This window comes from Stegostoma tigrinum, chromosome 12 (genome assembly GCF_030684315.1).
Source record: "Stegostoma tigrinum isolate sSteTig4 chromosome 12, sSteTig4.hap1, whole genome shotgun sequence".
NCBI lineage: Eukaryota > Metazoa > Chordata > Chondrichthyes > Orectolobiformes > Stegostomatidae > Stegostoma > Stegostoma tigrinum.
The window spans coordinates 61589457-61615534 of record NC_081365.1 but is presented as its reverse complement, the minus strand read 5'-3'; the positions used below and the strand labels follow the sequence as shown (position 1 = coordinate 61615534).

The window sequence follows — 26078 nt, the reverse complement described above, 5'->3', positions numbered from 1 at the left end:
TTTGGCCATCTATCTCACCTCCCAGCTTTCTGTCAGCAGGCCTAGAAAATCCCAGACTTGAAATTAATCATGGTAAATTTAGAATTTGTAAATGAACTGGTTTACTTATTTATGGAGATTGACCTCCGTATTGTAAGCATGCAGTCCTCCACCGACCCCCAAATCATACTGGTCCTATTAGATTTTTGAGAAGAAAGGACACAGATTCGTCACATCTGTCCTCACTGAGAAAATGTATCCCCATCTGTGACTCAAAATAATACACACGGACTGCACAAATAAAAGTAGCCAAGAGAGACCAGCTGGGGCAAATGGTCTGTGTTGTAAATAGTTCAGGGAGATACACACTGATCTGTACCCCTTGCTAATTGACACTTTTAAGGACAACCATGAGTTAGCACTGTCCTTCCTGTAGCAGCTTCAGTACAGTTCTCAATGTAATCCATAATAGACTAATTCCAGTTATAAGGGGAATATCATAAGGACAAGTTACTATCTGATTCACAGAACCTTTCATAAGAAACTGATATAATCTACCACTGCAACAATGGAATGGTACACTGTTTGTATATGACTGCAAAAGATAGAGCATACAACACAGAAACAGACCATTTGCCTCAACTGGTCTCTGTAGGCGTTTATGCTTTTCTGTCCCATAAATCATTAAGTTTGGTATGCAGAAATACTTGCAAATACCCAAGACCCAAATAATTAAATCAAATGAAGTTTGAACCTTTTCATGTGCAGATTCCACTTGACCTCTACCTTAGGTTAATACATGATACATAATCATTTTCTTGAGCTTGCCTAGAACGTAACTGCAGATTTCTTTTATTTTTCTGTGGATTGTGAATGCTGGTAGAGCCACTATCTCTTTCCCGTCACTAATTTCCCTTCAGAAGCTAGTGATAGCTGCCTCCTTGAATGACTGTACTACATCAGGTGCAGACACACCAACAATATGATTAAAAAGGGAGATGCACCATTTTGATCCAGCAACAGTGAAGGAATGACTACATAGCATCATGTATTGATATCAATATGCAAACAAGGAATGAATAGGCCACTCAGACCTTCGAGCTTGTTCCACCATTCAATAAGATCACGGCTGATCTGACTTTAACATCAACTGTTGCATCCCAATTCCTGCCTATCCTCAATAACCTTTTAATGTTTTAATAATCAAGAATCTATCTACCTATGCCTTAAAAAATATTTAAAGATTCTGCACTTTTTGCCTTTTGGAGAAGGGAACTACAAAGATTCACAATCCTTGAAGAGGACACTTTCCCATCATCTCTGTCTTCAATGGACAATCCCATATTTGTAAATTCTGTCTTTCAGTTCTAGATTCTCTCACAAAAGGAAACATCCTTTCCACATCCACCTGGTCAAGTCTCTTCTGGTTCTTAAATGTTTCAATTCAGTCATCTCTGACTCTTCTAAATGCTAGATAATATGAACAAAGATTATCTGTGGCTTTGAGGGAAAATTGCAGCTGGTTGTGTTCCCATGCATCTATTGGCATAATCATTCTGGTTATTTAGTTTCATGGGTTTGGAAGGTAATAATGAAGGAGGCTGGCAAGTAGCAAAAGGGCATCTTCTAGATGGTACACAATACTTCACTGTGTGGAGGGAGCGGTGTTTAAAATGGTGGCAGGATGCTGCTAAAACTAATTGTTTTGTCTTGGATTTTGTCAAGTTTCCTGAGTATTGTTGGAGCTGCATTTATGCAAAAATATAGAATATTCCATCAACTCCTGACCTCTGACTTGTAGATGGTGACAGACATCAAGGGGTCAGGTGATGAGATATTCATGGCAGCATTCGTAGTCTCTCGCTTGGTCTTGTGCCCACACTATTTATATGGTTGGTCCAGTTGAGTTGTTGGTCAATGGTAGCACACAGGCTGTTGACAGTGGGGAATTTAGTGATAGTAATGCCATTGAACGTCAATTGGAAATTGTTAGTTTTTCTCTCTTGTTGGAAGTGGTTGTCATTTGTATTCGTATGGTGCAAGTGATATGTGCCACTTATCATCCCAAGTCATGTGTTATCCAAGTCTTGTTGGTTATGGATACAGACTGCTTCGGTATTCGATGAGTCATGAGTGGAGGCAAAACATTGTGCAATTATCAGCCAACATCCCTCTTATGATGGAGGGAAATGAGAGCAGCTGAAGATGTTTGTCCCTGAGGAAGTCCTTTGGTTATGTCCTAGGGCTGAGATGATTGGCCTCCAATAACCACAATTACCTTCCATTGTGCTGGACATGATGACAATCAATGGCGAGCTTTCCTGACAATTCATATTGGCCAAACTTTTGCTCAGGCTTGTTGATATGACACTTGGCCAAATGCTACTTTGATGCTAAGTGTTGTCAGTCTTATCTCAACTGAAGAATTCATTTTTCTTTCTTTTTTTTGGACCAAATCTGTAATGAGGCCAGGAACTGTGTGTTTGTAGTGGAACCCAAACTGAGCATCAACGAGCATGTTATTGCTGTGTAAATGCCACTTGGTTGTCATATCAACAACACCTGCCTTGACTTTGCTGCTGATCTCGAGGTGAATACTGGGGTAACATTTAGCTGTACTGACTTTTTCCTGTTTGTTGTGGAGAGGATATACCTGGGTAATTTTCCACATTGGCAGGTAAAGGTATACTGTACAGGTACTGGAAAAACCTCGCTAAACTTGCGACAATTTCTACAACAGAAGTCTTTGGGACACTGTTAGGGTCCATAGGTTTTGCACTGGTTACATAGAACATAGAACATAGAACATTACAGCACAGCACAGGCCCTTCGGCCCTCGATGTTGTGCCGACCTGTCATACCGATCTCACGCCCATCTAACCTACACTATTCCATGTACGTCCATATGCTCATCCAATGACGACTTAAATGTACCTAAAGTTGGCGAATCTACTACCGTTGCAGGCAAAGCGTTCCATTCCCTTACTACTCTCTGAGTAAAGAAACTACCTCTGACATCTGTCCTATATCTTTCACCCCTTAATTTAAAGCTATGTCCCCTTGTGCTCGCTGTCACCATCCTAGGAAAAAGGCTCCCCCTATCCACCCTATCTAACCCTCTGATTATTTTATATGTTTCAGTTAAGTCACCTCTCAACCTTCTTCTCTCTAATGAAAACAGCCTCAAGTCCTTCAGCCTTTCTTCGTAAGACCTTCCCTCCATACCAGGCAACATCCTAGTAAATCTCCTCTGCACCCTTTCCAAAGCTTCCACATCCTTCTTATAATGCGGTGACCAGAACTGTACGCAATACTCCAAGTGCGGCCGCACTTGGAGTAAATGCTTCAGCCTTATCTTCTGCTCTGATGCCCTGGGCTCCACCATCATTGTGGATTGGGATATTTGTGGAGCCTTTCCCTCTGGTTAGTTGCTTAATTGTCCACCACAATTCAGGACTGGATATGAGATAGTAGAAACTGCAGATGCTGGAGAATCCAAGACAACAAGATGTAGAGTTGGATGAACACAGCAGGTCAAGCAGCATCACAGGAGCAGGAAAGCTGATGTTTCAGGCTTAGACCCTTCTTCAGAAAGGGTCTCGGCCAAAAATGTCAGCTTTCCTGCTCCTGCGATGCTGCTTGGCCTGATGTGTTCATCCAGCTCTACATCTTGTTGTATGGATATGGCAAGACTGCAGAGTTTTTGTATGTTCCTTTGTTTGTGGCATCATTTAGCCCTGTCTGTCACATGCTTCTTCCATTGTTTGATCCATCAGTAGACCTGTGCTGTAGCTTCATCAGGTTGGCAACTCATTTCAACTCAGGCTTGGTACCGTGCCTGACATATTCAGCTACGTTCTTTAGTGAAACAAGGTTGATCCCTTGGCTTGACAGCTATCATAAGATGCTCAGAAATACTAACAAATACAGGCCGACTGATCCCTTGAGCCTACTGCAATGTTTAACAAGATTGTGGTTATCAGATTGTGTTCTTAGCTACACTTTCCTGCCCATCCGTAAAACCTTTGAGTATTTCATCAATCAAAAATCAAGCTTGAACATTTTGTTAATGACTCTGCATCCACTGCTCTCTGTGGAAGCAAATTCCAAAGATACTCTGACAGAAGAAATTTCTACTGATCTCTATCTCAGACACCTCCTTCTTTCAATGTGTGGTCTCCAGTTCTAATTCCTTGTCAAAATGCAAAACAAACACCCTTTCAGCATATAGCCTGTAAAGTCACCTCAGAATCTCTTTTGTTTCAGCGCAATTGTCTTTCATTCTTTTAAAGTCCGGTGAATATAGATCTAAATCACTCAATGCTTCCGCATAAAAGAACCCTTTCAGTTCAACAACTCAACCAATTTTATGAACATTCTGAACTGCTTCTAATATAAATATATCCTTTCCTTAGTTTGCTACAAATGGTGCATCTTTCTCATAGATTTGGCTATAAAATATGTAATTGTTAAGAACTGCAAAATTTTTAAACATTTTGCACTATTTCTGTACAACATACAAACATTTAAATGCACAAATTAGAACAACGGTAGACCATTCAGCCCTTGTGCCCGCCCTGCCAATCTAAAAGATGATGATAGATCTGATCACTTTATCTTTTAATCTGTAACTTGAGTCCACTTGAGCCAAACACACCCATATATCCTTGTAATTGTCTTAATTTAAGCTTAATACACTGATGTTATACCACCATTTCTCATCCTAACACAGTGTGTGAAGTTCTATCACAATATGATTGTTCTTTCTTAATTTTATGTGAGTTCATTAATTAACCTTACATCATTATATATTTGAAGGTGTAAAACAAAACACTCAGTTGTTTGTTCCAGCATATATTGTTATAAAATATTATTTCAAATACCTTCTATTAACTCTATCCCCATACTAGCTTTGCCAATTTTAATTTGTCCAATCTATGTGAAGGTTGAAATTATCTATGATTATTGCAGCACATTTCTTACAAGCCCCATTGTTTCTCGATCCTATAATGAAGCTACTATTCAAGGGCCCACAAAAAGCTACTCTGTTATTTAACGGGAAGCCACATGACACCAGGTTATCGTCTAACAGGTTTATTTAAAATCACAAGCTTTCAATGCACTGCTCCTTCATCAGGTCTTCACTTGACGAAGGAGCAGTGCTCTGACAGTTTGTGATTTTAAATAAACCTGTTGGACTATAAGCTGGTGTCATGTCATTTCTGACTTTGTCCACCCCAGTCCAACACTGGCACCACCACGTCTCAGTTGTTTATTTCTATTGCACCTGATGTCAACATTTATTATTAGAGCTACCATTGCACTTTTCATGTTTTTCCCTGTCCTTCTGAAATGTCAGATCCTAAGGAATATTCAGTTATTAGCATTGGTCACCTTGTAACTACGTCATGCTAGAAAATGAAGTTACAGGTTGTGGTTGAACAAAATTCTGCTACTACTGATGGCCGATAATGATTCATGGATGCTCAATTTTGATTTGCTGTATTTATTCTGAATCTATTTCATTTAGCATAGCGGTGTTACCACTGAACACAGCGTTGGGTGTTCACACTGTAGAGACATGATTCCATCTCCGCAAAGACTATGCGGCAATCATTCCTACCAATACTATAATGGGCTATTGCATTTCCTACAGGTAGACAAGTGAGGATAAGGTCTGCTAAAACTTTCCTCTTGTTGTTTTCATTACCATCTACCACAGACCCAATTTATTCTTCAGGATTCAGCTAGTGCTGCTACTGAGCCACTGTTAGTGACAGACATTAACTCCCACACCTACAACACATGCTATTCCTTTGCCAACCTCAGTGCTTCTTTCAAGTGATTTTCAACATGGATGCTTACTGATGGTAATCATCAGGAGATGCCTTTCCCCACGATGGTCAGATGCTGGGGTCTAGCTCCAATTTTGAGGACCCTTGCACAGCCTCCCCCGATAGAATATTTCTGGTGAGTCTGTATAAAGGTGGATTCTGGAACACTGGCTATAAGAAATGATTCTGTGTGATTCTGTGAGAATGACTGTGTCAGGTTGTTGCTGGTCTGGTCTGTAAGATAGCTGTCCCAATTTTGGCCCAAAACACCAGATAACAGTAAGGAAGACTTTGCAGGATTGGCCTGGCTGTGTTTGCTATTATCATTGCTGGTGTCTAGGCCAATGCTAGGTGGTCCATCTGGTTACATCCATCTTCAACTTTTCTATTGGGGTTTGGTACCACAGTGTGGTTTGCTGGGGCATTTCACTCGATAGTTAAATGCCATCTACATTGCAGTGGGTCTGGAGTCAGATCTAGGTCAGATGTGATAAGGGAAGCTGATTATCTTCCTTAGAGGAGAACAGTGAACCCTATCAGTTTTTATACAAAAATCAATGATAGTAGCATGACCAGCATGACTGAAGCTAGCCTTCAGTTACGTATTTTGTTCTCCTTCATTCATTCATGGGATGTGGGCGTAACTACTGAGGTTAGCATTTGAAGCCCATCTTGAATTGACCTTCACAGCAATTAAGCAATTACAGTGACCTGGGAAAGAAGCAAAGGTGAAGTGAGGGCACATTTTCACACCTTGAGCTGTAAAGGTTTGGAAATGCACTCCCTGGGCATGTCATGAAGGCAGGCTTCAAAAGAGGCATGCTAGAGTGCATCCGACAATTATTTGGATAAAAATAATGGGTATGAGGAAAAGCAACAAATGGGAACTAGGCAATGATGTCCAGGCAATGTTCTGGTGTGGAAATGATGAGCTGATTGGCCTTCTTCTGTACTGTAACACTTGTATGATTCAGTGAAGTGCCAATCACACTGCTTTGGATAAGGAGACACATGTAGACAAAGAATACAGATTTCCTCCTCTAAAGGACAGGAGTGAACCAGATAGGTTTTTACAATAATGGATCATAGTTTTACAGTCAAAAGTACCGCAACTAACTTTATACCTCATATTTACTAATCAAGTTTAAATTCCACCAGTTGCTGTAGTATTTGAATCCATGTCCCCAGGGCATTTATCTCAACTACTGCCCAATGATGATATGATTGTAGTGTCTCCCTCTGCATTCTGAAGCTCAGTTTAAAGATGAGGATTCTTTGTGGCTGACTGCTGGGAAATAAGGCTATGCCTTCCAACCCAACAGCATGACCACTTCCATAACATGCATTCTATGCTGGGTCAAAATTCAGTGAGGACATTGTCAAAGCCAAGTCCACTTCCACGGCCAGTATCTCATTTTATGTGGGTATTGTATGCACCAATTAATCGTTGTTAAAGCCAGTTTGGAAGAGTGGAACTGTTATTATCTCTGTATTGACTATTACATTGATGGCTGTGACCAGCGCAATGATGGAAAGCTAACATTGGAACAGACTTGGGATTCCAAGAGACAGATGTTTTCAACAATGGAAAGCAAAGCCTAAAGGGTTTTGTTACATTCAAGTACCAAACACATTGATCATATCACTGGCAGTATTCCTGGTGTAATGGGAGGCAAATATCTCACACTTCATTACAATTTTTCCCTAGAATATTTACTTTGACTGAAATCCTGTGCAAGTGACCAATAATGCCTATTTCCCTCAAAGTATAATGCATTAGAACATAGAACATAGAACATAGAACAGTACAGCACAGAACAGGCCCTTCAGCCCACAATGTTGTGCCGACCATTGATCCTCATGGATGCACCCTCAAATTTCTGTGACCATATGCATGTCCAGCAGTCTCTTAAATGACCCCAATGACCTTGCTTCCACAACTGCTGCTGGCAACGCATTCCATGCTCTCACAACTCTCTGCGTAAAGAACCTGCCTCTGACATCCCCTCTATACTTTCCACCAACCAGCTTAAAACTATGACCCCTCGTGCTAGCCATTTCTGCCCTGGGAAATAGTCTCTGGCTATCGACTCTATCTATGCCTCTCATTATCTTGTATACCTCAATTAGGTCCCCTCTCCTCCTCCTTTTCTCCAATGAAAAGAGACCGAGCTCAGTCAACCTCTCTTCATAAGATAAGCCCTCCAGTCCAGGCAGCATCCTGGTAAACCTCCTCTGAACCCTCTCCAAAGCATCCACATCTTTCCTATAATAGGGCGCCCAGAACTGGACGCAGTATTCCAAGTGCGGTCTAACCAAAGTTTTATAGAGCTGCAACAAGATCTCACGACTCTTAAACTCAATCCCCCTGTTAATGAAAGCCAAAACACCATATGCTTTCTTAACAACCCTGTCCACTTGGGTGGCCATTTTAAGGGATCTATGTATCTGCACACCAAGATCCCTCTGTTCCTCCACGCTGCCAAGAATCCTATCCTTAATCCTGTACTCAGCTTTCAAATTCGACCTTCCAAAATGCATCACCTCGCATTTATCCAGGTTGAACTCCATCTGCCACCTCTCAGCCCATCTCTGCATCCTGTCAATGTCCCGCTGCAGCCTACAACAGCCCTCTACACTGTCAACGACACCTCCGACCTTTGTGTCGTCTGCAAACTTGCTGACCCATCCTTCAATTCCCTCGTCCAAGTCATTAATAAAAATTACAAACAGTAGAGGCCCAAGGACAGAGCCCTGTGGAACCCCACTCACCACTGACTTCCAGGCAGAATATTTTCCTTCTACTACCACTCGCTGTCTTCTGTTGGCCAGCCAATTCTGTATCCAAGCAGCTAAGTTCCCCTGTATCCCATTCCTCCTGACCTTCTGAATGAGCCTTCCATGGGGAACCTTATCAAATGCCTTACTGAAGTCCATATACACCACATCCACAGCTTGACCCTCATCAACCTTACTAGTCACATCCTCAAAAAACTCGATAAGGTTTGTAAGGCATGACCTACCCCTCACAAAGCCGTGTTGACTGTATTTGATCAAGCCATGCTCTTCCAGATGGTCATAAATCTTATCCCTCAGAATCCTTTCTAACACCTTGCAGACGACAGACGTGAGACTTACCGGTCTATAATTGCCGGGGATTTCCCTATTTCCTTTCTTGAAGAGAGGAATTACATTTGCCTCTCTCCAGTCCTCAGGTACGACTCCAGTGGAGAGCGAGGATGCAAAGATCTTCGCAAGTGGCGAAGCAATTGCATTTCTCGCTTCCCAAAGCAGCCGAGGACAAATCTGATCCGGGCCTGGCGACTTGTCAATCTTAATGTTTGACAAAATTTTCAGTACATCAGCTTCCTCTATCTCTATCCATTCCAGCATGCACACCTGCTCTTCAAAGGTTTCATTCACTACACAGGTCGTTTCTTTCGTAAAGACAGAAGCAAAAAACTCATTTAGGGCTTCCCCTACCTCCTCAGGCTCCACACACAAGTTCCCTATGCTATCCCTGATCGGCCCTACTCTTTCTTTGACCATTCTCTTATTCCTCACGTAAGTGTAAAATGCCTTTGTGTTTTCCCGGATTCCTTCTGCCAAGCCTTTCTCGTGCCCCCTCCTGGCTCTCCTCAGACCATTTTTGAGCTCCTTCCTTCTTGGGATTGATCCTAGTTTATAGATTGATACACAACCCACAGGTTTGGTTGAGGAGAAGTAAACTCTCTGTGTTAATCAAGTCCCAACTGGAACGTTACTCTACTTTAGTGCAATTTGAAGCTTTAGGTTCCAGCTCTTTTAAAGTTACGAGTTCCCGCAACAAGCTGGATTCCTGGTATCCTCCCTTTACTCCGTAGAGCTGAAATTTGGCTGAAGGTTTTTTGAGTATCAACTTAACGTTGATTGCAAACCCTGCCATATCGATAGCAAATGGTCTATTTGGATCAAAAACAGTTTTCCAACCGACGACTTTTCCTGCGGTGTTCACTTTGGGAGACTCGTAGAGCAGTCCACCAACAAAAGCTACAGGCCACACCGAAACCTTTTTTGTGAATCGCATCTGAAAAATAGAAATGGTGGGATGAATTATATAAACTTTGCAATGGGTGTTTGACCGGGCTGTGTGTCTTAATTCGAATTGATGAGATATTTCTACCTGCAAATGTAACATTAAAAGCAAGCAATTATTTGAATTGGTTAGCATGTCTATTAACTTAGCAACAGGACTGGCAACACTTTCAAAGTATACCCATCTCTAAGACTTATGGCTACTTAGCTCCTTCTAGACTATTTCAAATCTTCCAAGTATTCAAAGATTGTCTGGTGTGCTCTGTAACATATTGTTCCCAAAAATACTGATTTCTGACAGTAAATTCTGTACAGACTTGACCTGATTCTAGCTTTTAGTGTCACTGTCAATGAGTAGCACCAAATCATTTTAATTATGTTTACATTATTTTCTCCAATTTATTTCCCTGAAGTTTACCCTGTGATATAAGCTATCTGCATTAGTGACAATAATTGTGTTAGATTAAAATAATTCCAAAGGTATGTTTAATACTCAATCCCCAGGGCTAAAATTCAAGACATGCTGCAAAATTCCTCCCCTCTACCTGTAAACTAACATTAATGAAACTTTTACTTCCGACACCCAAATACCAGCAAAGTTTAGAACTTATGTTCAACTTTCTATTTAGTTGAGGACTTCTGTTCAATCTTTACTTAAAACTGCAGCTTTGCAACCACCCTGCAGTAATGTTTAACTGATACTGTTTTTAATTAGCAAATTTTCAACTAACTTTACTGGTTTTACTGGTAGGAATAAGCTAACAGTACCTGTTAAATGTTCATTATGACATCACACAATTTATAATAAACATTATTTATACAGTGACTGTGATAAACAAAGGTTGTAAAGTAATAGATCACTGCAGAGCATAACAGTTAAATGCTTATGCTTTGATATAAAGGGGAGCACCTCCTCAAAGAGTTCCAAACTGTAAGTGTTGTCATCATCAGCAAAATAAACCACGCCCTCTGATGATTCATTAGGATTCAATTTGTCTCTCAACCAGTGCAGACCCAAATTTCTTTGCAAAGTGCCCCTTGGAGTGCGAGATGATTTACTGAGGCCCATCTTCACACTTTTTGGGCTTTGTATGTTCAGGTGTGTGAAGTTCAATCCACTCTTTTCCAGCAGCAGTGCTACTAAACTGGTCCTCCAAGGGGTGTCCTCTACAACAATCCAGTGTAAGTTCTGCACATGGAGGAAAGTGTTAGCTAGTCTGGTCAGCTCTGCTTTCTGAACCGGTCTAGTATAGGTTGGTGTTATGACGTAGATGGTTGGTAAGGACTGGGACCACTGTGGGGGTCTGCTATATATGTATTCCAGTTTGATGACCTGCTGAGTAAGTTTTGTTTCCTGGTGCACACAGACACTTTGTTCCTCTTTGCTTTGAGAGCTGTTGGCGAGTATTCTTTTAGTTCCATTATCAGGCTCCTCTGAAAAGGAAATGATTAGAGATATTCAAGTTATTGCTGAGGCCTTGTGTCTTTCAATAAACAGCACCATTAATAGAAACGCAAAATGTTGTGGATGTAGGAGTTCTGAAAGGAATCAACAGTGGTGGAAAGAGCAGGTTAGATCATAACTGTGGAGACAGACAGAGATGATGTTTCAGGTCGAGATGACCTTTCAACAGAACTGAGGAAAGATGGAACATTAATAGACTTGGAGTTGGTGGAAGGGAGGGAACAGAGATCTGGAAGAACAAAAGAAAAGGTGTGTGATAGGGTGGCAAAAAGAGTAAATTAAATGACAAATGATTGCATGATACAAACACCAGTGGGTATTTGTTCATAGCTTCATTAATGGAATATCTTCCATTGGTCAGAGTTTAAGAAAGAAACTAAGGAAGCTAATCTGTCTCAAAACAAGAAAATGCTGGAGAAACTCAGCAGGCCTGGTAGTATCCATAAAGAGAGAAACAGAGTTAACATTTCAAATCTGGTATGACTCATCTGCGGAAAGTTCTGAAGTATCAACTGTTTCTCTCCATACATGCTACCAGACCTATTGAAGTTCTTTGGCATTTTCTGTTTTATTTCAGAATTTCCAGCATCAACAGTATTTACTTTTATTACAGATATACCAAAGCAGATTCAAGTAGTATCAAACCAATTCTCAGACATGACCTGACCAGATCAAGATGAACAGAGATCTTGCCAACTGTGATATCAATCAGAAAAAACCTGTTGCAGTTAGAACATTACCAGATCGCAATAATACTGAATCAGATGTAGGAGGTGGGGGTTGTGTGCGAATTCTTATTACCTTGCTCTTTATAAGCTTGCTAAGGCCTGAGGCAGTCCCTTTCCTAATGATCTCTCAATAATGCTACTCATGTGAATTTCCCAGAGCCAGCCAACTGAGAGGTAGCCTCTCGAAGCCCCATCAAATGAGGAAGAGTTGATGGCTCCACAACAGGGAGGCCATTGTGGCTATCTGAATCTCGGGATGGCCAGAGCCCCACTGAGACTGTTGGGTACAGTTGATCGAGCAGGGAGACTCAAGATAGAATCATACACTGCAGATGTGAAAACGAATCAATAACAATAAGCATATGCAGCTATCAAGTCAACATTGTGGAGGGGAAATTGTACTGCAGATGCACTGGGGTCCCCAAATGAGACCTTACTGGTGTGCTGGTTCGCTCCTGAGTGGCCACTCCAGTGATCTGCTGGGATTTGGCCTCAGATAAAATCCGGCAGCATTGCAAATCTGAGTCCACGTGCCTATTTAATTGCCATTCATTAGCTACCCACTGCTGCTAACTGAGTATCTGGTGCTAATGTGCCCAGTCTCTGGCAAGATCCTTTAAAGATAAGTTCACATTAGGCAACTGGCCCAACTACCTTTTTGCCAGTTGGTGTCCTGTCTTTGAAACTGCTTCAGGATGATTCCATCCAGAAAGAGTCAAACATGATACGGGGATAATCAACCAGATATAGATGATTTCATGCCTGATTTATAGGGTGGGATTAAATGTCCTGCTTGGAGGTAAATTCAGTGTTAACACTGGGGTAGGGGAGGCGCTGAACAATTGAGTGGGAACATATAGAGTGGACATCCTGCTGCTTTTGTACCTTCAATCCCCTCTGCTTAACCAAAGGAAATGGTATTGAGTAATGGTCAGACAGGCTCTACCTACAGACAAGCTGTGGGGTAAACACTGGTGGGTTTGCCAATGGCCTAGTAAGGAGGACCCTTTATGAGGAAAGGACCACAGGAGGTAAGGGACCTCTTAAAAAATTTACTCATAGGACAAGGGCAACGCTGGCTGGACAGCATTTAATGCCCATCCCTAACTGACCTTGAGAAGGTGGGGGTGAGCTGCCTTGAACTACTGCAGTCCACTTGGTGTAGGTTGACCAGCATTGTCCTTAGGGAATTCCAGGAGTTTGACCAAACACAGTTAAGAAGCAATGACATATTTCCAAGTCAAGGATGGGGGGTTGCCTGGTGAGGAATGTGCAAGTGGTGGTATTCCCATGTATCTGCTGCCCTTGTCCTTCGTGATGGAAGTGGTCGTGGGTTTGGAAGGTGCTGCCGAAGGATCTTTGTTGAATTTCTGCAGTGCATCTTCTGGATAGTACACACTGCTACTACTGAGCTTCGGTGGCAGAGGGAGTGGATATTTGTGGTTATAGTGTCAATCAAATGGGCTGCTTTGTCCTGAATGGTGTCAAGCTTCTTGAGTGTCCATCACACTCCTGTCTTGTCTTTGTAAATAACAGACAAACTCTGGGGAGTCAGGAAGTGAGTTCTTGCTGTAGTATTCCTAGCCTCTGGCCTGCTCTTGTATCCACTATATTTATATAGCGAGATAGCAGGAACTGCAGATGTTGGAGAATCTGAGATAACAAAGTGTAGAGCTGGATGAACACAGCAGGCCAAGCAGCTTCAGAGGAGCAGGAAGGCTGACGTTTTGGGCCTGAAGAAGGATCTAGGCTGGAAATGTCAGCTTTCCTGCTCCTCTGATGCTGCTTGGCCTGCTGTGTTCATCCAGCTCTGATCTATGTATAAAGCGAGTCCATTTGAGTTTCTGGTCAATGGTATCCCCATGATGTTGATAGTGTGTGTTTCAGTGATTGTATCACCCTTGAGTGTCAAGGCACAGTGGTCAGATTGTCTCTTACTGGAGATGGTCTTTGCCTGGTATCTGTGTATTACTTCCCACTTGGCTACCCAATCCTGGCTATTGTACAGATCTTGCTACATTTCAATATGGGCTGCTGCAATATCTGAGGGGCTGCGAATACACAATGTTTCAGCACCAATCATTGGCGAACATCCTCACTTCTGACCTTATAATGGAGGGAAGGTCATTGATAAAGCAGCTGAAGATGGTTAGGCCTAGGACACTACCCTGAGGAGCCCCTGTAGAGATATCCTGGAGCTGAGATGACTGATCTCCAGCAACCACAAACATCTTCCTAGGTACCAGGTATGGCTCCAACCAATGGTGAATTTGCTCCAGATTCCTCCTGACTACAATTTTACCAGAGCTCTTTGATGGCACACTTGGTACAATGCGAGCTTGATGTTCAAGGGCTGTCACTCACACCTCACCTCTGGAATTTGGCTCTTCCATCCATGTTTGAACCAAGGCTGTGAGGATATCAGAAGCTGAGTGACCCCGGTGAAACCCAAACTGGGCGTTACTGAGCAGGGGCTGCTTGATAGCACTGTTAATGACACCTTCCATCACTTTGCTGATGATCAAGAGGAGACTGACTGCACGGTAATTGGCTGGATTGGATTTGTCTTCCCTTTTGGTTACAGGATATACCTGGGCCATTTTCCACAATGCTGAGTGGATGCCAGTGTTGTAACTGTGTTGGAAGAGATTGGCTGAGGGAGTTACAAGTTCTAGAACACATGTCTGTAGTACTATTGCTGGAATGTTGTCAGGCTCCTAAACTTTGCAGTAAGCAATGCCTCCAACTGTTTCGTGATATCACATGGAGTGAATTGAATTGATTGAAGGCTGCTATCTGGGCAGCATGGGAGTAGGCTGAGATGGATCATCCACTGGCTGAAGATTGTTGCAAATGCTTCCACTGTATCTTTTGCACAGATGTGTTGGCCTTTTCTAATTTTGATGATGGGGATATTTGTGGAGCCTCCTCCTCCAGTGAGTTGTTTAATTGTTCACTACCATTCACGAGTGGCAGGACTGCAGAGCTAGGATCTGATCCTTTGTTTGTGGGATTATTTAGATCTGGGGCTATCACCTCCTACTTATGTTGCTTGGCATGCAAATAGTAATGTATGGTATCTTCACCAGGTTGACATCTCATTGTTGGGTTTCCCATTAGTGAAGGTCTCCATGCGGACTAAATACTAATCCATCCTTTACTGGCGCTTATCTTTCTGGCCCCAACTAGCTCAAGTTACCTTATTCCTCATGCTCCCTTCACTGCATGGGTTATACTGCAGTACCAGTTCTGGCCACTACCCATGGTGGCGCTGGATGCAGTATAGAGCTGCTTGACTAGCAGCACTTGGGGACAGGCTAAAACATCTCAGGTGGGATGAGGCAGACGTCATTCTGTGGATACCATAGCCAGGATTTCGAGGGTGTAATTCCCCTCAAACAAGCCGAAACATCAGGCAGCTGGAAGGAGGACACACCCCCTATCATAACAGTTAAATTCTGTCTATTGTTTTCCCCAAATCAGTTAAACATGATATGACACCATATATAGACACCACAAAGCCAAACACAGATCATGACGTGAGATAATGGGAACTGCAGATGCTGGAGAATGCTGATGAAGGGTCCTCTCTGATGAAGGGTCTAGGCCCGAAACATCAGCTTTTGTGCTCCTGAGATGCTGCTTGGCCTGCTGTGTTCATCCACCTTCACACTTTATTATCACAGATCATGACGTGCTTGAAACAAATATCATGTAGAATGATTACAGTACAGAAAGAGATATTCCAGCCTTTTTGTTCATATTGCCTCTTTGGAAGAAGATTTCAGCCAGTCCCACTCATCAGCATTTATCTATAGCCTGTCAAATCCTCCTGAATCGGACAACGGTCCAATTCTCTCGTGAGTCACAGCTGAATGTGCCTTCACCTCACTCTCAGGCAGTGTATTTCGGGTCCTAACCACTCGCTGCATGAAAAGTGATTCCTGCCTTTGGTTCTGTTACCAAGTGTCACTTAATCCAAGTACCAGGCAATGATCAACTTCAGCAAGAGGGAATCTAGCCATCACTTCTAGACATTCAATGACATTTCTATTGCTGATTCTCCTCCTATAAATATCCTATATGTTAGCATTGACCAGAAAAAAAGACTGGATCATCCATATAACTACTGTGGCTACAAGATCAAGTAGGGAAAACAAAACAGAACATGGTGTTGCACAGGATCATTGTAGCATTTCCTGCAATGCAAAATTTACGTTAAATTTACATCTAATATAAAACTAGGATTTGTAGTTGACAGAGAGAAGAAATGCAATGTAACAAAAGTAGACTGGGCAGTTAAGTGGTGAATGAATTTTAACATAGATAATTGTGAAGTGGTGCACTTTGGTAAGGAAAACAGACACATTTTACCTCAGAAAATTGAAAGCTTAATAAGAGCAACGAAAGTTACAGTTGAAGAGATCATTAAGAGAAGCAACAGAGGGTAGCAAACCAATTGTAAATATCAACAAACTAGCATTTATTTCTTGGTATACGCAATTCAAAAGTAATGAAGGTAAGTTAAACTTGAACAGGATCTTAGTTGCCGCAGATTACTGTGCATAGTTCTAATCTCCACATTTATGAAAGACTATGATTGTTCATTGACTTATGGTTCAGAGCTAAACATGAAATGCAGCACAAACCTGTCCTCCGATCCACATAACAACTTCAATCTTACAATCAGCACCAAGTAATGGACCAGCCTGCTTAAGGAAAGCCTTATCTTGAATCCAGAATTTCAGTCCATGACCAGAACCTGCATCATTGTTCTTGAAATGAAGGTGAGTAAATCTGCTTACCAAACTGAGAGTCTAAAGTGAAGTAGACATGTTCAATATGTTCTACACATACAAGACTTGGACAATGTAGCAGCGCCATACCTCTTTCATTTGAGCTGCCTTTGGAAGCTCCTGAAGATCAGATAGCAGGGCAAAATATTCCACACTGAGGTGCTCACCGAAGGTGATAAGTCAAGCATTCACACCATCATGAGATAGACATAACTGTTTTGGATTGTTGGTGTAGCCAAAATGCTTGACACTCACTGACCAAAGTTTTACAGAAAGCTTGAGTCTGGGATGTACTCTTTGGGCAGTCAAAGGAAGTGTCTCACTTAGGAGTGAATGTCTCACTTAGGAGTTCTGATATTGACATTGAGTCCTGGGTGAAACTCCCTAGGATTGCTATACATCTCTCAATAAAACAACATATGGTGCAACCTTCTTCAGAAGCAAACATATATCAAATAAAAATGAAAGCGAGGCAAAGCCTAGGCAGGAAATCCAAAATCAGTTGTCTGAAAATTCCTCCCCCATTTACAGCAGAACATTCTCAACAAGAGTCAGCCTCAGCAGTCATTGAGGGTGCCCACTGAGGAACTACCAAACACCCAGTTAACAAACATGAGCATTTTCACCTCAAACGATAAACAAGAGAGGAATGAAAGTAAGCAGAAAAAGGAAGACTTAAAGGTGGTCTTATTGAGTTCTTTAAAAAAACTGAATGGGTTGGGCTAAGATAGATGTGGAGGGAATGTTTCCACATATGTAGAACCCAAAACTTGTGAGTTTAATATGGATTGTCACTAATAAGGAAACAGAGTGACATTTCTTTACGCAGAGATTGGTTAGAATGTGGCACTCATTGCCTCAGGAAGTCGATGAGGTGAATGTCTTAGATGGGTTCACAAAGAACTAGATGAATGCATGCAATATTTATAACAGATATGTTGAAAGGCTGAGGTGAGGCAACTGGAATGGGAGTTAAATATAAAGTTGTCATAGTCCCAGCAGACTGCTCTCATTACAGAGAAACAATTGGTTCCAGGTTTAATCTGATGGTCAGCATACTTCAGGTGACGGGAGAGGTCAAGAAGGAGAGTCATTCATGGTAACATCAGCTTGTGAAGGAACTGAACCCATGCTGTTGGCATCAATCTGCATCACAAACTAGCTGTCCTGCCAACTAAGATATTTGATACCTGATCAGAAAAAAATTTGTGCCTCGTTCTGAAACGGAAGCCCTTTCACTTGTTAAGTGAATGTGATAAATGGAACATGGCACTGGGAGGAGACTCATAAGGAATGTAAACATTAGTACTGACTAGTTGGACCAAATGGCCTTCTTCTGTATTGTATGTTTAATGTCATGTCTACGCTGATGCCTGAAATAATGATAAATGCTATATCCCACCAAAGTTTTTTATCTTTGTACTAAAGGGGAACGTCCATCTTTGTGTCTTCAGCTGTAGGCGACTCTTCTCAAACTGTGTTCACGGAGGTAGTTTTCGAGTGTGTCTACGCAAACTTTATATCAGAAAATACAATTCTCCCCAGGGATAGGAAGATAACTGAGACTACATTGTTGAAAAGAAAGCTGGACCAGAATTTGTAATATCATGTAGACACTAGCTCCATTGAATTTGAGAAGGAATTGATCTCAGATATTAAATTATCTATTGTCCTCTGTATTCAATATTGATTGAGTTATCAGGCAGAATCTTTTCAACTTTGTCACTGCCAAAACAATTAAACTATTTTCAGATTTGGAACCCAACTAACTCACAATTTATGTGTTCGATTATTCCACTTCCCTGAAAGGAAATTAACTGTTATTGCACCTCAGGACTCCTGGATCAGTTCAGGTTGTTGAACAAGATGATCCATCAATTTAGACAAAGGATGGATTTCGAATTAAAGGGATAACAACACGGATTAAAAGGTCTCGCTGACTCTTTATCCCAAGGATTGGTGAGTTAGCAGGTATGCTTGGAAGTAGCTGATGAAGTGAGCAGATGGAGATGATCCCTCCAACATGCAGACAGTCTTTCAAGAGAATCCAGGAACCCACGATGGTATGAAATAAGTGGGGCAAAAAAAATCAGGTGCCACACCAAACAGTTGTGAAGCTGCAACTCTGCACTACTCGCATGCCAAACATCATAGGCAGCACATGATAGACAGAACTCAGTGATTCCACAAGCAGCAGATCAGATTGAAACTCTGCAGTTCTGTCATGTCTAGCAGTAAATGATAGTGGACCAATCAGCAACTCACTGAAGGAAGAAGCTCCACAAAGGTCAGCAATCTGTTCCATCCACAAAAGCACTGCATTTGCTCACCAAGGCTCCTTCAACTGCACCTTCCAAACTCACAATCTCTCATCTAGAGAGACAAGAACAGTGGATGCATAGGAAAATCACCTACTCCAAACAACACTTTCCAGACTTTGAACTATATTGCCAATTCTTCACTGTTGCACAATCAGAATCCTGGACTTCCCTTCCGAATAGCTCTCAATGTGTCTGAACTGGATTCCAAGGACTGTAGCAGTTCAAGAAGACAGCTCACCACCACGTGCTGTGGTGAAATTAGGGATAGGATTAAATTCTGGCTTAGTCAGTGATGCTAACATCCCATAAATAAAAAATAAACAAAAAAGTATACTTTGTCTTCACCCTCCACCAAATGCTGCCCTTCCATTCTCTAGAGACAAGCCAATACCTTGCCTTTGCTTTCTCTTCTTGCTCAACTTGCTAAGAACAGGGAGTTGGCTCTGGGAAGGGAGGTGCATGGATAGGTCACCCTCCAGTGATAGGCAGCGTAACGTGTGTACCTGCTCCATTGGAAAGAAGTCTTGATCCAGGAGTTTGTGGATGTCAGCAGTGAATTGCAGCAAGCCCCTCAGTCTCCCAAGGACTCAGTATTCAGACATGTTGAGAGAGATCATCTGCTTGCGTCTAGACCTGGTATTGGTGCTCTCACAGTCGTGGAGCTGGATTTTACACCCAACTGAGGAAAGGCATGCAGCTGTGGAGGCAGTTTATGTTGCTGCTTTGATACTCCGGTTGCTGTCAGAGTCCTTAGAAGTGTTTTGGCCTCTGCTATCGGACATCAGCAAAGTTGTAAAGTGAAGTTGCTTAAACATCTTCCACATTATAGGCAACAGGGAGGTGTCGCTGAAAGTGACTGAAATGCAAGGTGGGGTTAAGTTTCTGCTGAGAAATTGACAATCACCCGTGAAGTATGAGAGAGGAAGAGCTCAGATCAGCAGTCTCTAAATAGCTGTGGCTGAAGCTGTTCAGTGCAACTAATCAAAACCTTCCCAGATTGTAGATTTCACCGAAGAAGCTCTTCTGGTGTACCTATCCCAGTGACCCTGGTGATAGCTCGGGAAATCAGGCCTCTGTTTGGAAAGCCAAGACTCTGGGTTAAAGCATTCTGTCACTTCTCAACACTTTTATTCATCACTCATGGAATGTGGGTGTCTCTGGCTCAGCCAACAGTTTATTGTCTGTCCATGATTGTCCTCGATGAAGTGATATTGGTGGTCAATGGTCTTGCTGCAGCCAACCATTCCTTACTTGCTCTGCCACAGATCAAAGGGAGTTCATCATTCACCCTCATTGCTGCCCCCAGGAAAGCGAGAAAGGAGATCATGATCCTACTTCAGTGTCTTGGACTTTCCTATGCCTAAGTCCTTGACCCGACCGCACATGGCTGGAAAGAATCTGCTCAATATCCCCAAAGCTAAAATGTGCTTTTGCATGAAAAAGTTAAATTTCTCCTCATGTTTTTGAATTGCAGCACTCATCTTATGCTGTGCAAGTTCAGAAATGTTTCCTTCATAGTATGAAATATTTGTCAGTGACGTCTCAGTGAGGCACTATTAGTGCAATGAATAACTGGCATGAGGTATTTTTCAGGTATATCTTTCACTGACTAAATAAAAATCAAGGAATCAATAATATTCTTGCCTGATACCAATGCAAACAAATAATGAAAGCTGATACAGTCAGACAAAGTATTATTGTATAGTTGGGAATTGTATCCAATTCATGGTGTATAATTCTTTCAACCAGTCTTTGAATTTCTCTAAACTGCAAGAATGTAAGAGATGACACATCGAGTTTTACTAATTTGAGATCTCTTCGAAGTGAAAACCGTATCACATTGACTGGCAGATTTTCTGAATGGCCAGAAATAATAGATATCTCTGGAAACTACAAAGGTGCCACCATTGATTTTCCATAGAGAGAGCCTTTGGGATTTAGTTGTGATTTATTTTGACATATAGTTAACATTATAATTAACATTAATGTTAATATATACTCCTGAGTGGAATGAAGCAGCTGTCAGACAATTTGCTGATTTCCTAGCATCACTGTTGTGTCACATGGCTATGAGTGTATGGAAATGAAGGCAATTTTTTTCCTAAATAAATGAAAGAACAACAAAAGATGTGGACAATTTATCTTGACCCAAGATGAACACCCAGGGTGGTATGACCTTCTGTAACTCCTGCACAAAGGATTAACTCATTGCTGTACAGACTTATGAAAATGTCTTAAAATGTAAATAGCGCTGGATGTGGTGGTCAATTGAAATATTGATCATATCAGCAAAACTATGTTCAGATAATAAAGCTCATCAGTACAACAACTGGACAGATGCAAGAGTTTCTGGTCTTGAAACCAACAGGACAATTCCTTCAGCCAAAAGAATAGAACACTGCCTGTCAACCAGTCAACCCACACAGTGAGCAGTGATGAATGCATTTTCACATGAAGAGCTCATCACAGCCATAACCTGGTCTGGAAATCCCAAGACTTCTAACTTCCATTCTTATTCAAAGAACTACAAGAGGGAGCCCAGCCAGCCCTGCATCATGCATACTTTAAGGAACTAAATTTGAATATGACTTGATTCCTGTATCCTGTTAATAATCTAACTACATGCTCTGATCTATCAAATCTTATTTGCGTGTGTCTATTTTCTTAGAGAAGTGAGTATGCTCATTGCATTTACATTCTGGGTGCTGTGAGAATAAACATTTATATTTTCTTTTGGTTTAAACTTACCAAAAGCCTGCAATGTGCTTGTCACTGAAAATCTTAACAGTCAAAACAGTCTAAAACACTCACTCATCTTTGCCAAGGTCAACCAAGCAAAGGCAAGAGTTAATAAAATGTGAGGCTGGATGAACACAGCAGGCCAAGCAGCATCTCAGGAGCACAAAAGCTGACGTTTCGGGCCTAGACCCTTCATCAGAGAGGGGGATGGGGGGAGGGAACTGGAATAAATAGGGAGAGAGGGGGAGGCGGACCGAAGATGGAGAGTAAGGCAAGAGTTATCCCACTATCGTCCCCCATAATAAGTAAACTCAATTATCTTTTATTCTACTAAGTGTTGGCCAGGAAAATTAAGGCTGTTTTTAATTCATAGCTAATTAAATCTCTAAAATTACAATGTGAAGGTCACCTACTTTTCTGAATGGCAAGGTAGAAAACCCCTGAGTTCTGGTGCCAGATGGTCAGCAATATGGTCCAGGGTAAAGCAATCAGAATTGCAGTGAGAAGGTTTCTTCGTCTTAGCATATTGTTGTGAACTTACAGTAGGAAAAGTGCCTCATTTCTTCATCCGTACCTTCAAATATAACAGGAAAAGAATATCATTAAGATGATGTCAATCTGAAAGGAAGATATGCTAGTGTTTACATTTTATATTATTTATAAGCAATATGATGAAAATCCTAACAGTATGTTTCAAACAGTGATTGCGTTTATAAATTTAATTGTAAACCTTAAAACTATGTGGTTCTACAATGCTCAGTCATTGTGTTCAAATCAGATTTGTACATCTATTAATAAATAAGTAACTTGGATTGACAAGGTGCATTTTATACCTTACAACGTTGCAAAAGACTTTACAGTCAATGAGGTACTTTTAAAACATCACCACTGTTGCAATCCAGAGAAACATAACAATGCAATTTATATCCAGTGATCTCCTGTAAGCAGCAGTGAGACAGATAATCGAATTTAGCAATGTTTGTTGAGCTACCTGTCAGGATTCTAAGCAGAGCTTTCTTACTTTCTTCCAAAGGAGTCATGCCATTTTATATGTCTGACTGAGAGGGGGCAGACCGGGCAGATGCTCAATTTTATGTTTCACGGAAAAGTTGACATTCCCAATGTGCAGCGTTGCCTAAGTACTGAATTCAAGAGCATTTTCTAGAATTGTTACAGAGATAGTAAGAACTACCGATGCTGGAGAATCTGAGACAACACGGTGTGAAGCTGGATGAACACAGCAGGCCAAGCAGCATCAGAGGAGCAGGAAGGCTGACTTTTCGGGTCAAGAAGAAGGGTCTCCACCCGAAACATCAACGTTCCTGCTCCTCTGATGCTGCTTGGCCTGCTGTGTTCATCCAGCTTCACACCGTGTTGTCTCGCATTTTCTTGAACTTTTTGTTTCTACATTATGTAAAATAATGACACAACTCAATCCTTCCATCCAGTTCTTAATGCCTGAGCAACACAAGAATTAAATGTTTTTCAACCGACACTTACCATACTCAAATCTGTCAGCAGATCATTCATTGAACTAAGGTTCCAGGTGGTTTAATAAAACAAAGGAAAAAGGAGCTGAAGTCAGCCATTTGGCTCATTGGTCCTGTTCCATTATTCAACTACACCATGGCTGATCTTTCACCTGAGTGGCATTTCCCACATGATCTTCATATCACTTTGCATCGTTAATATTTAGAAATATATCTGCCTCTGTCTGGATAAATTCCACAGTTGAACCTCTACTTTCTTCTGAAGTAAGCAATTCCAAAACATCTTCATGTTCTGAGTAAAGAAATTCCCCTTCACCTCAGACCTATTCGGCCTACATTTGATTTGAACACTGCTTCCTAGGTCTAGGCTCTCAGTAAGGGGCAACATTCTTCCTGCATCGACCCATCTGAATGGTCTACACTCTATATTGCATTGTCCCAGTCTCTTCAATTTGTCATAGGACAGACCTACTATTTCAGGAACCAGCCTAGTGGACATTGATTTCACTCCTGCTTTGGCAAACAGATCCTTCCTCAAAAAAAGAAAGCAAAAGCCTAGCTGACATTATTCCCAGACAAGTCAGATCTCAGACTGGAACATGGCTTGAAAGATCATATTTTGTTTTGTTTTTATTTAAGGTGATGGTCTTCTACCGAAACGCAAGCATGCTCAACTGGAAATTTGGTTTAAAATAGGAATTTATTGTTCAAAAGAAATGAAGATAAAATAAACCAAACTATCAGTCGTAGGGACCTTGTTATAATTTGGAAGACTTCAGAACACATGGTAAAGTACAATGCCATCGATCCTAACACCATCTCCTCACTGTATCACACAGGTCTCTTCTCTTTCAATCTATAGGCTTGACGTATCTGTTTCTTTTAATACCTGGTCTTGAGAGTTTGATCACATTTTTCTTTATTAGTCACACAACTGAAGTTAGATTTTCTCATCTTTAAATAACCCCTTCAGCATTTGAGCTAAACACTTCTGGCTTGGAACCTTCAAACTAAACTCTTACACTGAGATATCCTATTTCCTAACAGTTCTAAACTAAAGTTTTTCTCCAGGAGAAACTGTTTCTTATATCTAATTTTCACCATGGCCTGAGAATGACCAGTTTATGTCGACTGTTTATCTGTTAGTTGATCTCATTCTTTGCCAATATTATTCTGTTATCCTCAACCTTGCACACTCCAACTTAATTCACTAACCTCCCAAGTGGCAGCTTAGGAAAGATTTTTTGAAAATCCAAATGCACCACATCCACTTGTTATCCCTTAGCTATCCTGCTAATTACATTTTTAAAAAAATCCATAATTAGTTTGTGAAACATGATTTCCCTTTCGTACATCTATGCAGGCTCTGCCAGTTTTACTGTAACTTTCTAAAAGTTCAGTTATAAACATTCTTAAGTAAAAGATTCTAGCAAGGTCCCTACTACTGATATTTTTAATTCATTCACAGCATGACGACATCGTTGGTTGGGCCAGAATTTATTGCCTATCCACAATTGCCGAGAGGGCAGTTAAGCAATTGGGGGTTTGAGCTATGGGGTGAGGTTGAATAGGCTGGGGCTATTTTCCTGGAATAGCAGAGGCTGAGGGGTGACCTTACAGAGATTTATAATATCATGAGGGGCATGGACAGGGTGAACAGCCAAGGTCTTTTTCCCAAGGTAGAGGAGTCCAAAACTAACCGGCATAGATTTAAAGTGAGTGGGGAAAGATTTAAAATGGACATATGGGGCAACTGTTTCACGTAGAGGGTAGTGTGTCTATGGAATGAGCTGCCAACGGAAGTGGTGGAGGTGGGTACAATTACAATATTTAAAAGGCATCTGGTTGGGTATATGAATAGGAAGAGTTTACAATTTTTTTTAGAATTAGAGTCCCTACAGTGTGGAAACAGGCCCTTCGGCCCAACAAGTCCACACCAAACTCAGTGCATCCTGCCCAGACCCATCCCCCCATAACCCACCTGAGCTACACATTCTGAACACTACGGGCAATTTAGTACGGCCAATCCACCTAACCTGCACACCTTTGGACTGTGGGAGGAAACCGGAGCATCCGGAGGAAACCCAAGCAGACACAAGGAGGATGTGCAAACTCCACACAGACAGACTCCCAAGGCCAGAATTGAGCCTGGGTCTCTGGTGCCACCGTGCCGCCCACCGTTTAGAGAGATCTGGACCAAATGCTGGCAAATGGGACCAGATTAACTAAGGATATCGAGACGCCATGGATGAGTTAGAATGAAGGATCTCATTCTGTGCTATACAGCTGTATGACTCTACGACACATTACTGCATGTCTGGGGTCACACATAAGTCACAGCAGGAAAGGATATTATTAAACCAGATTTGTTTCTCATATCATCGTAATCACATTAGATTCTTAATTCCAGAATTGTATTGAATTCAACTTCCACCATCTACCACGGCGGGATTTGAACATGGATCACAGAACAATGCCTGGGTTTCTGGATTAAGAGGCCAGTGATTACTCCACTTGGACACTGCTTCCCCTTGATGTTAGGCTAACAGGTCTGTTGTTCTCCATTTGTCTTTCCTTCCTTTCTTTCATTTGAGAGTTTTCACTTAGTACCTCCCAATCTGCAGCAACCATTGCTGTATCCACTGAATTTTG

The 26078-nt window shown here is 41.6% G+C and overlaps 1 protein-coding gene across 7 annotated transcripts in view; it reads right to left on the bottom strand.

Annotated features, from left to right (window-relative positions):
- Positions 1 to 26078, bottom strand: part of LOC125457328 (galactosylgalactosylxylosylprotein 3-beta-glucuronosyltransferase 1-like) — a 100167-nt gene that overhangs the window by 6975 nt on the left and 67114 nt on the right. For all 7 annotated transcript variants that reach the window (XM_048541445.1, XM_048541442.2, XM_048541441.1 and 4 more), the window contains 3 exons: positions 22350 to 22510; positions 10798 to 11321; positions 9583 to 9879 (listed from right to left, as the gene is read on the bottom strand). In XM_048541445.1, the coding sequence (XP_048397402.1) occupies positions 9583 to 9879; positions 10798 to 11321; positions 22350 to 22461 (933 nt within the window). In that variant the 5' untranslated portion in view covers positions 22462 to 22510. The remainder of the gene's footprint in view (positions 1 to 9582; positions 9880 to 10797; positions 11322 to 22349; positions 22511 to 26078) is intronic.